The sequence below is a fragment of the Aquarana catesbeiana genome, linkage group LG09 (assembly GCF_042186555.1).
Source record: "Aquarana catesbeiana isolate 2022-GZ linkage group LG09, ASM4218655v1, whole genome shotgun sequence".
Lineage (NCBI taxonomy): Eukaryota > Metazoa > Chordata > Amphibia > Anura > Ranidae > Aquarana > Aquarana catesbeiana.
In genome coordinates, this window is record NC_133332.1 from 251894927 (window position 1) to 251908737 (window position 13811).

General features: G+C 43.0%; 1 protein-coding gene across 5 annotated transcripts in view; it reads right to left on the reverse strand.

Moving 5' to 3' along the window:
- Positions 1-13811, reverse strand: part of FAM120C (family with sequence similarity 120 member C) — a 63099-nt gene that overhangs the window by 18013 nt on the left and 31275 nt on the right. For all 5 annotated transcript variants that reach the window (XM_073600177.1, XM_073600176.1, XM_073600178.1 and 2 more), the window contains exons 4-7: positions 8476-8604; positions 8160-8262; positions 5360-5442; positions 2679-2959 (exon numbers count right to left, since the gene is read on the reverse strand). In XM_073600177.1, coding sequence (XP_073456278.1) covers positions 2679-2959; positions 5360-5442; positions 8160-8262; positions 8476-8604 — 596 coding nt within the window. The remainder of the gene's footprint in view (positions 1-2678; positions 2960-5359; positions 5443-8159; positions 8263-8475; positions 8605-13811) is intronic.

Consider the following 13811-nt stretch of genomic DNA (forward strand, 5'->3'; position numbering starts at 1 on the left):
TTGATAACAAATATCATTCTTTAGCAAGGAACATTCTACATTAATAATTATGCCACCAAAATTGTTGGGTGCTATAAATTGCCTCCAGCATTGCTCCTGTCTCTTCTTGCCAGAGGCTGCCATTTTGCTGAAGCCCAGAGCCCCTGAACATCAGTAATTCTATAGGCTGTCAGCAGATCAGCTTGTAGTAGCTCTGATTTTCGGCAAAATGCCAAAAAATAAAGAGCAACTGAGCATGTGCAGAGCAGGATGGGACAGTATATTACTGGACAGTAAACAGTATACGGTATACACTTATTTTTAATGTTTTACATAACTAAACCTGCACAAGGGAAGGGGCCAGACTGTAGTGTTCCAAGGGGCTTAAATTTCTAACAAAACTTTCTATCTGGTTTCCCCCCCACCCAACCCTAAAACCTTCCTCACACTGATGCAGCACCGCTCCTTCTCTCCCTGGTCTCGCTATAATCACCGACAGCAGCAAGAGTCATAGGCTCCTGCTGCTTTCAATCAAATCCTGCAAGGAGGGAGCGGGGGGCATGGCCGACCCATATTGTATGTGGCTACAGACGCACACAGCTTGGCTCGGGAGTGTGCTCGCACAAGTGCCCCCTTAGCAGCTGACTTGCTGAGGGGGGACTTGGAAGGAGGAGTGGAAAGTGCTGGTGGGGGACTCCACAAAAGGGAGTAAGGAACCCCTCTGTGCAATACCATTGCACACAGCAGTTTTTTTTTTTTCACAAGAAAGCACACAGCAGTTAATTATAACATCTTGTTTTATTTCAATGAAGAAAAAAAAAGCCTTTCCAATTACTTTAAATATAAAAAAAACACAAACAAAATTTTTTTTTTAAATGTATTAACCACTTGCTGATTACTGCACGTCGATATACATCGGCACAATGGCAGCGGTGGGCAAATGAGCGTACCTGTACGTCCCCTTTAAGAGGCGGGGATAGCGGGCGTGCGCGTACAGCATGACCGTGCCTGCGGGACCGGCGGACTCGATCCCGGCAATCGTGTCACGGAGCCTCAGAACAGCAAAGTGCCTATGTAAACAAGGCATTTCCCTGTTCTGCCTTGTGTCATGACAGAGATCACTGTGCTCCCTGTTATAGGGAGCAGTGATTGCTGTCATGTGACTGGAAGCCCACAGTTAGAATCACTCCCCTAGGACACACTTAACCCCTTCATCGCCCCCTAGTGGTTAACCTCTTCACTGCCAGTGTCATTTACACAGTAAATCAGTGCATTTTTATAGCACTGGTCGTTGTATAAATGACAATGGTCCCAAAATAGTGTCAAAAGTATCCGATGTGTCCGCCATAATGTCGCAGTCACGATAAAAATTGCAGAACGCCGCCATTACTAGTGAAAAAAAAAAATTAAAAAATAAAAATGCCATAAAACTATCCCCTATTTTGTCGATGTTATAACTTTTGCGCAAACCAATCAATATACGCTTATTGAGATTTTTTTTACCAAAAATATGTAGAAGAATACATATCGGCCTAAACAGGAGAAAAATTTTTTTTTTTATATATTTTTGGGGGATATTTAGTATAGCAAAAAGTAAAAAATAATGCGTTTTTTTTTTCAAAATTTACGCTTTTTTTTGTTTATAGTGCAAAAAATAAAAACCGCAGTAGTGAGCAAATACCACCAAAAGAAAGCTCCATTTTTGGGGAAAAAAGACGTCAATTTTGTTTGGGTACAGCGTTGCACGACCGCGCAATTGTCGGTTAAAGTGACGCAGTGCAGAATCGCAAAAAGTGCTCTAGTCAGGAAGGGGGTAAAATCTTACGGGGCTGAACTGTTAAAGTACAATGAAAGCTGGTCAGCGACCTAAATGACTTACTCAATTTACACAAGAATCCTCTGAATGCCTTTCTTCTGGCCCCAATAAGCATATTTTATTATTCTTATACAGGATTTATATAAACTGAACTTTTAACTCTTCCATCAGATAATCCCCCATAGTTATAAACTTTTGTATCACTTTCCCCACCCTATTAGATTGTAAGCTCTTTTGAGCCGGGCCCTCTTAACCCTCTTGTATTTTATTGTATTGTAACTGTACCATCTCCCTTTAGATTGTAAAGCCCTGTGTAAACTGTTGGCTCTATATAAATCCTGTATAATATTATAGTGACTCAGTTTGCAGCGGGGTTTAACAAAAGAAAAGCAGATGGTATCATTACAATGCAATTCAGAGGGATCAAAAGGCTTCTATTTAACTACATAACCGTTGGATGTGTAGCTTGCCTAGAATCTGATCTCCATTCATGAACCGGAGAGATGACCAAGACATAATGGAAAGCCCCTACACCAGCAGCACGTCAATACATTTTCATAGCATTCCCCCATCACCTCAGTGGATATGCTGGTTGATTGGAACTTGTCTGTAAGAAGTGTCCAGGCTGCAGCATTTGCTATAACCTATATATATACATTTAGAGGCATTACAGGTGTGAGGAATCCTAGACTTTGTGTTTGTTCTGGCCAGTAAGAGGGTCAGGGAGTTTAAGGGGTACCTAAATTAAATACACTCATTTAACCTTGCTGAATTAATTTTACACATCTATATTAAAAAATAACAAGCTGGTAATTGCAGAAACATCGTAAAAAAATAAAACGGTCTAAGAAAAGTCTTGATGCTACCACTTTCACATGCTTACTTTGATGCTGCACTATTCTGATCTTCGTCAGAAGAAGAGGACGGGGAGGAATTATGACCAGATGAAGGAGAAGGCTTCAAAGTCAAGTGATTGGGGAACTTGGCAGCATTTGTGTCATATGGTATGGACCAGCTTGAGAATGGTCCCGCCTTCAGAAAGTTGTCATCGTGAAAGTGAGATAGGTCGCCCATCGGGTGAGGAGGAAACACAAATCCAGAGTTGGGTCCTGGAGGAAACGGGTGATGCTGATAGGGTAGCTTTGGAGGCATATGATGGCTAAACTATAAAATAATAATAAAAAAAAACAAAAAAAACACAAGATTATTCCTAAATCAACGTTTGTCTCAGAAGAATAAAGTTTATGAACCCTTCACCGGATTTGTCCAGTCCTACAAGGTGCATCTGTTTTAGGTTAGCCGTATGTCCAACCTCTCCAAATGCCAACAACCACTTACCATTTTTCAAATATATTGGAAGACCAAACTTTTTTTTGTCACTTTGGATAGAATAGGGAAAGGTCAAAACCGCTCATTAGGGAGATTTCCCTTCACTTCCTATTCTGTAGATGCAACAGGAAGTGAAAGTATCTTACCAATGTGAGGAAAATCCACTCCGAGATGGTTGTCAGGGGGTGCAAACTTCCACACTGGAAGATGTCCCATCTGGTGATCGGGACCAATGGAGAAAGTGAATCTCCCTAAGTGGTATGTAGACAGCAGTAAAAACCTGACAGTGGTTCTAAACCCTCACTACTCCATCCTAATTAAAAAAAAAAAAAATCAACAACAAAATCTATAGATGTTCAGGCCTACAGTTGGCTTGATTATAAATTCAATCTGTATTTTTAGGTGTACCTGTACTCAGGGGAAAAAGAAGGGACACGAGACTGGCCAGCTGTTTTGAATTTGGTTACAACCTTCTATCTCTCCTGCACCTCTGCAGCCCCCCAGATTTAAGTTGAACAGACGCCCCCTCATCCCACCCCCAATGTAGTGTGGAGTGTTGGCTGCCAAGGACATGGCATTGTCTGCCAACCCATAACCATCCTGTAAGATCCAAGGGACTTCCGTGATGCACTGGAAGAAAAGCAGTCTACGGTCATCGGATGTTACAAATTTATATTGAATACAGGATGCATATTATAACTCTGGCTGTGCAGAAAATGATCGGTTCGGCTCTACCGCAGCATTGACTTTTATGTAGCTAAGCAGTTCAGGTTAACCTGATAAACATGTGTAAGAGAGACTAGCACTTCACCTGCTGTCCGGAAATGCCTAGATATGAAATTGTAGTAAGCACTATTTTATTTAAAGAATATGTAAACACAACATTTCATATTCCCGATATGTGCCTGCTGTACCATGTACAGGGGGTCCCCGGGTTACAAACAAGTTAGGGACTGTAGGTTTGTTCTTAAGTTGAATCTGTTTGTAAGTCGGAACAGGTACATTTTTTAAGTGTAGCTCCAGCCAAAAAAACTATTTTTAAGCTTTTTGGATAGCATAGGGAAGGGTTATCACCCCTGTAACAATTGTTTTGCTGTGTGTGCCCCTGTTCAGAAGATTTCACCTCACTTTCTGTCCCAATGACAATTGGATTTTGAAAATTTTGGGTTGTTGTGGAAACAAGCCTTGGTGATAAAGCATCAGTGGAGGTACCTTTTCCCCAAAATAGCTCTTACAAGAGAGAATTTCCCTTCCTAGGGGTAGATTTCCTCTCACTTCCTGTTGTCTCCCTCCGTTTGTAAGTAGGAGTCTCTTGTAAGTCGGATGTTTGTAACTAGGGGACCCCCTGTACTTGTATATTGCTTCCTTTATGTGAAACCTCCTGGTGTTCCTGCCAGTCTTTCTGCTTTCCTATTATAAACTGACAACACTAGGCATGAGAGCACAATGTGGTCACTTCTCTAGCTGTGCTGAGAACTTGAGTTGCTCTCCTCCAAGGATCACCCTCCCCCGACAGGGCATTCACTGGGGAGACCACTGTCCTGCTGTTTCCATTCCCCAGCTCTGAGCTCCTTATGCAGCTGAGAAGAGGGTATGTGATCACTTATAAGGTGAAAAAAAGGTATTTATAATGTTTTTCATATATACACACACTTTGCCTTTCATTTCTATTTTAAACTGAATGGGTTGTTTTACAAGGTGAGGGTTTACAAATACTTTGGCTGCACAAACACATGTGAAAAGGTCATTTTTTTGGTCGATAACATAAGAAAATATAAAGAAAAAAATACCAGACGTGGCCTTTAAAGAAGATAAACAGTGGAATATCTGTGCACACCAGAATGACCGATATCATAAATCAAATGCAAAACCTCTTCAAATGTTTTAAGAGCCCTTTATCCACTTGATCAGCAGCTATGATAAAACACGACTTACTGGTGTGGGTTAGAGAGTGAAAAGTTACCAAGAACACCATAAACAAATATAGACTTATATGGCAGCCCCAATTATTCATATATGAGACATGGCAGATTACAGCAGTCAAGGCATACAGCAAACATAGGACAGATCATGTGTTACTTGTAGGATTATAAATTACAAATAGAAAAAGGAATTAAACAAACAATCCTTTATAACAAAATACAAAAACAAAAACGCAGATCTAAGGACTGGTAAGCAGTTACAATACATTCCATAATTTATTATAGGTTTACATACATTTCATGCAAAACTCACCATGGGCTTCCCAACAGGCATTCCTCCCATATGATTATGATGAATAGGTGGAACTCCAAATTGATTGTGAGGGTATCCTGCAACTAAAAGGAAAACATACATTTTTATTATTGCTGCCAGGTATCCTCAGTCTGATATTCAGCATTATTTAAAACAATATTAAAGCCTTGTTTTTTTTTTTTTTTTTTTAATAAACATGTTATACTTACCAGCTTCTGTGTAATGGTTTTGCACAGAGCAGCCCGAATCTTCCTCTTCTCGGGTCCCCCACCGGCGCTCCTGGCTCCTCCCTCTTGGGTGCCCCCCCACAGCAAGCAGGTGTGCTCCCAAGCCACGCCTCTGTGTGTCCATTCACACACAGAGCTGCGGGCTCAGCGTCCCCTCCGTCTCCTGATTGGCTGGACTGTGGCCAATGGCTCCCACTGCTGCCAAAAGCATGAGTCCCCGCATGTACAAACTTGAGCACTGAGGATCTGAGCACAGGTATACCTTGTTTCAGCGACTTCTAACGAGATGTGCAGCGGGAAATCTGACACTAACTGAAACTTTGTGGGAACTAACTGCCAGTGCCATTATTACGGTGATTAGTGCTAACAATATGCACTGTCACTGTCCTAAGGAAGGGGTTAACATCTAGGATGATCAAGGAGTTAAATATGTGCCTAAAAAGTGTTTGTATGTGTGTACTGTGTGCTGCTTTTATTGGGGCTCTAGTCATTTTCATTCCTTGCTTAGCAGGGAATGAAAAAAACAACTAAATCCCCTGTCACTGAGCACAGCTCTGTGCTGTTAAGGGCTCATTTACACTTGCTTCGGCTTCAACACACATTACTGGCTAGTTTACACTTGCTTCAAAACAAGGCTTCAGACAGGCTTTGTTAAAGCTCTCTGAACGTCAGTCAAAGCTCATGTCAGTAAATAAGATTGTTAGCTTTCAGTCCTGTTTACACCTTGCTTTTTGCTTTGCTTCATAATTATACCCCATGTAGCCTCCATAGAAGTCTATGGCAAATCTCACTTGAAGCCCCACCAAAGCCCTGCCAAAGCCCCATCGAAGCCCCACTGAAGCACCATCGAAGCACCAAGCAAAAGCAAGGTGTAAACAGGACTGTAAACTAACCATTTTATTTAGTGACAGGAGCTTTGCCTGGCATTCAGAGAGCTTTAACAAAGCCTGTCCAAAGCCTTGTTTTCAAGCAAGTGTAAACTAGCCCTAACTCTCACAGAGCTGTGTTCCGTTAACCACTTCAGTCCCGGAAGATTTGGCTGCTCGATGACCAGGCCATTTTTTGTGATCCTGTACTGCGTCGCTTTATCTAATTGCGCGGTGGTGCAACGTTGTAAAATTGACGTCCTTTTTTTCCCCCACAAATAGAGCTTTCTGTATTTGATCATCTGTGTTTTTCATTTTTTGCGCTATAAACAAAAAAAAAAAAAAAAAAAAAAAAAAAACAGCAACAATTTTGAAAAAAAAAACAAAATTAATATTTTGTAATTTTTACTATAATAAATATCCCCATTTTTTTTAAAAAAAGAAAAAGCAAATTTTTTTTCTCAGTTTAGGCCGATAAGTATTCTTCTACATATTTTTGGTAAAAAAAATAAATAAATAAAATCGCAATAAGCGTATATTGATTGGTTTGCGCAAAAGTTATAGCGTCTACAAAATAGGGGATATATTTATGGCATTTTTATTATTATTATTTTTTTTTTTTTTTTTTTACTAGTAATAGCGATGATCAGCGATTTTTATCCGGACTGTGACATTATGGCGGACACATTGGACACTTTTGATGCACTATAAAAATGCACTGATTGCTGTGTAAAAGTCACTGGCAGGGAAGGGGTTAACAGTAGGGGGCGATCAAGGGGATAACTGTGTTACCTAGTGAGTGATTCTAACTGTGGGAGGATGGGACTGCCTGGGTGAGGAGAGCGATCGAACGTTGTTCATAGTACTTAGTATGAACAACAGATCGCTCTTCTCACCCCTGACAGCACGGAGATCTGATTGTTTACATTGACAGATCTCCATTCTGTCTCTGTGTGGAGCGATCGCGGGTGCCAGGTGGTCGCATGTGCATCGGCTCCGGTGCTGTGCTGTAGGCGCGCCCCCGGTGGTGCACATGCACCCCCAGTGGTCAAAAGGCGAACCGACGTACAGCCTCAACGGTTCGCCCAAGGGAATCAACCTGCTGCAGTATAACTGCAGCGTCTGGTCACGAAGGGGTTGGGCTCAGAGCCGATCGCTGGGTGCCAGCTGTCAATCACTGGCCTGGAACCCGGTGATCAGGATGTGCTGTGACAAAACGCACCCTACCTGGAAATGCAGAATCACGTATATTATACATAATTCTGCGCAGCCGGCCCGCGCTGTCACAGTAAACATACAGTGCGCAGTTGGCAAATCGTTAATAAAGGTGAGGATTATCAGAGTACGGCTGTCCAGATTTTTATACTACACAAATACATCCATGTTGACCCCGTCCAGTGACTTCCACTCCATAATGCGCTTCACCAATGAAGGCTTGATTGCAAGGATCCTTGCGATTGAGCCTTCATTAATAAAATGCGTTGAGGGGGCGGTCCCTGGGCGGGGACAACAAAGATGCTTTTGGAGGAAGAGAGAATTTTGCGTGCAGCTCTGATTGACTAATATGCCTTGATGATAAGCGCAGACAAATTCTATGAGGAGCCGCCACCTCGGGCGTTCACAAGATAGTGAGCGAGGCACAGGTGCTGGAGAGGTGCTACAAGTCTAAGGACTACAAAGACAGCTGTATTATGATCACATACTCACCAACAAAGGGCGACGGGTTCATTTGGGGCGGACGCTGTTTGGTTGCAACAGAGTAATATTCCACAGCTTTTTTGAATCGTTCAATCTTATCGTCTGTCCTGGACTGGGAAACAAATCACAGTTTTAAAACATTCAAATCTTTAAATGAATTGTAAAAAAAAAAAAAAAGAGAGATGCTGCAGGTGGCCTGTGATTTCCAAGTTCCCAGCTAAAGAGCAACGTCTGCATAGTACAAATTTTAGGCTGAATCTCATTTCACTGCTCACTTATTCAGACACTTGGTGAACAAAAAAAACAGAATAATAAAAACGCTCACCTGAGAGTGTCTGAATATATCCTTCCCCACGGTGTCCAAATTAGAAGCATCTTTGATTGTTGCCACATACTCAGAAACGGCTTTTATCACGACATCACAAGGCGGTAGGACAAGCTGGTGGGCACGGACCTGGAAGAAGCGGAGAAGAGGTTCGATTGAATGTCAGGCTCTTCTGAACAGCCAACATGTATGTGGAGCTTGCTTGCTCCCTGTGTGCAAGTGTATGACTGCAGTAAGGACAATGTTGCAAAACAAAACAAAAAAATAAAAAAAATGAATTTCTTCACAATGCCTTTAGCTACTGAGGTGAATGCTTTACTGCTTGTTCACAATATGTAAATACTTTAGTGTGTATAATGTGGGCACAAGTTCACTATAACAGGTCCCAACCCTGTCTCTGTACTAAAATCTTCAATGTAAGACACACCTATAAAAGAAGACTGTAAATACTCACCTTTATTGTTGCCCATGCTGCCCCAACCCTGAGGGAACATCCCGCAAACTCCATTGGGAAACCCAACTGGTTGCTCCATTTCCTCCTAAAGACCTCCACGTTGCCACTGTCTCCTGTAGTGACATGGAGTTCAGCAGGGGGAACCATTGAGAGCTGCAGGGGACCCAGAAGGCCAAACCTATCGGAAGTGTAGAATCCCAGCAGGTGCCATAAAAGCTTTACTGTAAAAACAGGATTATTTAACCACTTCAGCTCCACAATATTTAAGATTTAACCCCCCCCCCCCCTTAAGACCAGACTATTTTTTGCTATTTGACACTGCGCTACTTTAACCGCTTGAAGACCAGTCACCGTCATACTGCGGCAGGTTGGCTCTCCTGCACAAACTACCGTAGGTGTACGTCGGCCTTTGCATAGGAGATAGCGGCGGCCTCGATGATCGCTGGAGACCCGCTATCGCGGTGTACAGAGGCAGAGCGGTGAACTGCTTGTAAACAAGGCGATTCCCCGTTCTGCCAGATGACATGTCAGAGATCTTCTGTTCCCAGTGATCTCTGTCATATCCCTGGCAGCCCATCCCCCTACAGTTAGAACACACCCAGGAAACACACTTAACCCCTTGATCGCCCCCCTAGTGTTAACCCCTTCCCTGCCAGCGTCATTGATACACTGATCAGTGCAGTGATTTTTATAGCACTGATCAATGCAATAATGTCACTGGTCCCCAAAAAGTGTCATTTGGGGTCAGATTTGTCTACCGCAATCCCGCTAAAAATCGCAGATCGCTGCCATTACCAGTAAAAACAACGAAAAATAAAGTCCCTAAATCAATCCCATAGTCTGTAGATGCGATAACTTTTGCGCAAACCAATACGCCTATTGCGATTTATTTTACCAAAAATATGTAGAAGAATATATGTCGGCCTAAACTGCTCAATTCATTTGTTTTTTTATATATTTTTTTTAGATATTATAGCAGAAAGTAAAAAAATTTTTTTGTCTTCTAAATTGTCTGTCTTTTTTTGTTTACAGGGCAAAAAATAAAAACCACAGAGGTGATCAAATACCACAAAGGTGATCAAATATACAAAGAAAGCTCTATTTGTGGGAAAAAAAGGACGTCAATTTTGTTTGGGTACAACGTCGCACGACCGCGCAATTGTCAGTTAAAGCGACGCAGTGCCGAATCGCAAAAAATGGCCTGGTCATTAATGGGGCAAATCCTTCCAGGGCTGAAGTGGTTAACTGGTAATTGCGCGGTCATGCAACGCTGTACCCAAACAAAATTGATATAATTTTTTTCACACAAATTTACCTTTCTTTTGGTGGTATTTGATCACCACTGCATTTTTTTTTTTTTTTGCAATATAAGCAAAAAATACCGAAAATTTTGAAAAAAAAAATTTTTTTTCTTTCTGCCTTTAAAACATTCAATAAAAAAAAAAAAAAAAATTGCCAAAATTTATTTTGCAAAACAAAATCCCTGTAAGTGTATATTGATTGGTTTACATCGAAGTTATATCGCCATAAACTATAGGATATATACTGGAATTTTTTTTATATACTAATGGCGGCGATCAGCGACTTAAAATGGGAGTGCGATAGTGCGGCAGACAATCTGACACTAACTAATGCTGGGGGGTGGGGGGGAACTAACTTCCACTGACATCACCAGTGACGCTAATACAGTGATCAGTGATAATACTATACACGGTCACTGTACTAATGACACTGGCTGGTTAACATCAAGGGCGATCAAAGGGTTAACTGTGTACCTAACAATGTGTAATGTGCGCTGATTTTACTAATAAATCTCTCTGACAGATCACTCTCTCTGTACAGAGCTCTGTGTTGTTTATCAACACAGAGCTCTGGGCTGTGATTGTAGCAGATTAGCAGGTCCCGGACGTGAATCATTGGCTGGAACTTGCTGTGTACAATCACAGCGGGTGCCGGGCAGGGGAGCGCGCAGGCACACGACCTAAAACCTGGAAATCGGCAGCAATGTACAGGTACATCACTTTGCCTACACCGGCTGCTCGCCTGCAGTATATTTGCAAGTGGTTTAAGTGGAACCTAAAGCGAAGTTCCACCAGAAAAAAAAAATGTAAAAGTCAGCAGCTACAAATACTACAGCTGCTGACTTTGAAAATATGGCCACTTACCTGTCAAGGGCGCCCGCGATGTCCTCACCTGAAGCTGACCCCTCCTTTGGCTCTGGCATCTTAAATAAGGGAATCCGGAAGTCAAGCCTTGTGGCTTCACAGCCCGTTTCCCTACTGCGCATGCGCAAGTCACACTGCGCGTTCTGACTGTTCTCTGCTGTCCTCTGGGACCTGTGTGTCTCCCAGAAGACAGCGGGGGGGAACGGAGGAGCGGCCGAACATGGCTTAGATCGCTGCGGATACTGCGTCGATCTATTGCCAGAAGTGGGAGCAAATTCTTGGATTAGACCGGTATCTGCCCCCCACCCCACTCCCCCCTGAAAGGTGCCAAATGTGACACTGGAAAGGGGGGGTGGGGGGGATATGCGGACAGCGGAAGTTCTATTTCTGGGTGGAACCGCTTTAAGTCCAAATACAAATATAAAATTGAGAACAGCCGGGCTCTTTATTGTAGAAGAGAGATGCAATCAAATCCAGCCTGCCTTCAACCAGTCTTTATTAAAATGTACACTGAGCTGTGCGTGTGCAGGAGTTACATCATTCTGGCATCGTGGCAGGGTGACTGAACTCCTGTGCATACGCCAGAGTTATGCCAACCTGTGCCAGCTAATTAAGGCAGACGAAGACTGGCGCCTGGAAGAGAAGGAGAAGTTGTTAGCATCAACAAGGGACCTTGAGGGCATCAGACCATTGAAGCAGAGGTAAGTATCGCGGACTTTAGTTCTGATTTAAATACATACAGGATACATGAGTCCGCTGAGAGGGGCAAGGGGGTGCAATTGCCCCCCCACCCCCCTGGAATCGTCAAGTAGGTGTTGCAGTTGCCAGCGGCAGTGTCCGCCGCTGACTTTTATTGAGTCAGCCGGCTGCTCTCTGTTCTTACACATCTGATGTCCCTCCCTCACCCCGATCATCGGATGAGATGGCTCGGCCGTTCCGCTGCTCCTCTTCAGTGATTGGCTGCCTGCCTGTGTAAGTGTTGTGTAGATCCGGCCGGTGCCACCCACTCAGTGCAGACAGTGGCTGAGTCGCTGAGTGATAGGCTGCCAGTGCCTACTCATCATCACATCACAGGAAAGCCTAACATCTTCTTCACTTTGTATAGACTGTTTTCATCAAGATCAAAATATGGCCACAACAGATGTATTGCAATATAAAAAGATGTACATTCTCTAGGCTATATGTACATGGGCATGGACTGGGGATACGCCTGGCCTGAGTAACTTCCAATACAAAGTGAAGCTGAATTATCTCTTATATAGCACATATTTTTCCACTGGAAAGATATATGTGTAATATAAGAGATCATTCAGCGTCACTTTGTATTGGAAATTACTTAGGCCAAGCATACCATGCCCATATAAATATAGTAGGGATGCACCGAAATTTTGTCCGCCAAAACATATCGGGCGAAAATGGCCTTTTCGGCAATTTGCCAAAAGAGAAATCACGCCGATAATGGGGCAGGGCCTGGGCCCCGCCCCTGGTGCCGCCCATTACGGGGGTGTCGTCAGGGCCGATCTCCTTGTCGAGAGGCGGCTCTCCCCGCCGCTGCTGTGTTTCCCAAGCCCGTCCCCCCTCTCTTCTCCTGTCAGAGGAGGAGAGCGAAGAGGCCTAAGATCGAAGCAGCTGTCTCTGTGTGGAGAGAGACTAGCTGCGCAGTGACGTCGCTGAGGGGGGCGGTCCGTGCCTACATGTGTTCTCCTCCTCCTCTTCTCTGTCTTAACTCCTACCTGCTGCGATCTGTTCTCCACCTGTTCTCCCATCTGTTTTTATGGACTGTAGGGGGTCTGTACTAATGGAGGGGGATTGGTTTGTCCTGGGGGGGTCTTTACTAATGGAGGGGGGGGGGGTGGTTTGTCCTGGGGGTGTGCACTAATGGAGGGGGATTGGTTTGTCCTGGGGGTGTGCACTAATGGAGGGGGATTGGTTTTTCCTGGGGGTGTGCACTAATGGAAGGGGATTAGTTTGTCCTGGGGGTGTGCACTTATGGAGGGGGATTGGTTTGTCCTGGGGGGTCTGTACTAATGGAGGAGGCTTGATTTGTCCTGAGGGAGGTCTGTACTAATGGAGGGGGTGGTTTGTCCTGGGGGTAATCGCTGGGTCAGGTGAGAGGGTCGATCGGCCATTATTTACTAACTAGTAAAAACCTTCGCGCCAGTGGTGTCGATAGCAGATAATATATATGAATTACATATACTACATCTAGTAAGAAAACATTCCCAACAATAAAGAAAATTTGTGGAAATATATAAACAATCAGTGTAAGCTGCTCCCCAATTTTTGAATAATCAAAAAAATAGATAATCAAAAAAAGGAATGTAAGGAAGATAGGGGGCGCTAAATACCATATTATTCAAGTGCTCTAAATAAATAAATCTCCTGCATTACCAAAAAAATGAAAATGTAAGAAAGCTAGGGGGCGCTAGATACCATACTATTCAAGTGCTTTAAATAAATAAATATCCTGCATTACCAAAAAAATGAAAAACATAATAATGACAAATCATAATTAGATTACACATTGAAGTGCCCACAATAGTGAAAAAAATATATAGTGATTGATTGTCCACATAAAAAAGTGATTTGAAGTGGTTGAAGTGATATCTTTCAATAATCTCCCAATCTTGTTGCTGTAAACAAAAGGTTTTCCATCACCAAAGGAAAATAAGAAAAGGAAAACACCTCGAAGTAGTAGATATCTGCTTACCAGATAC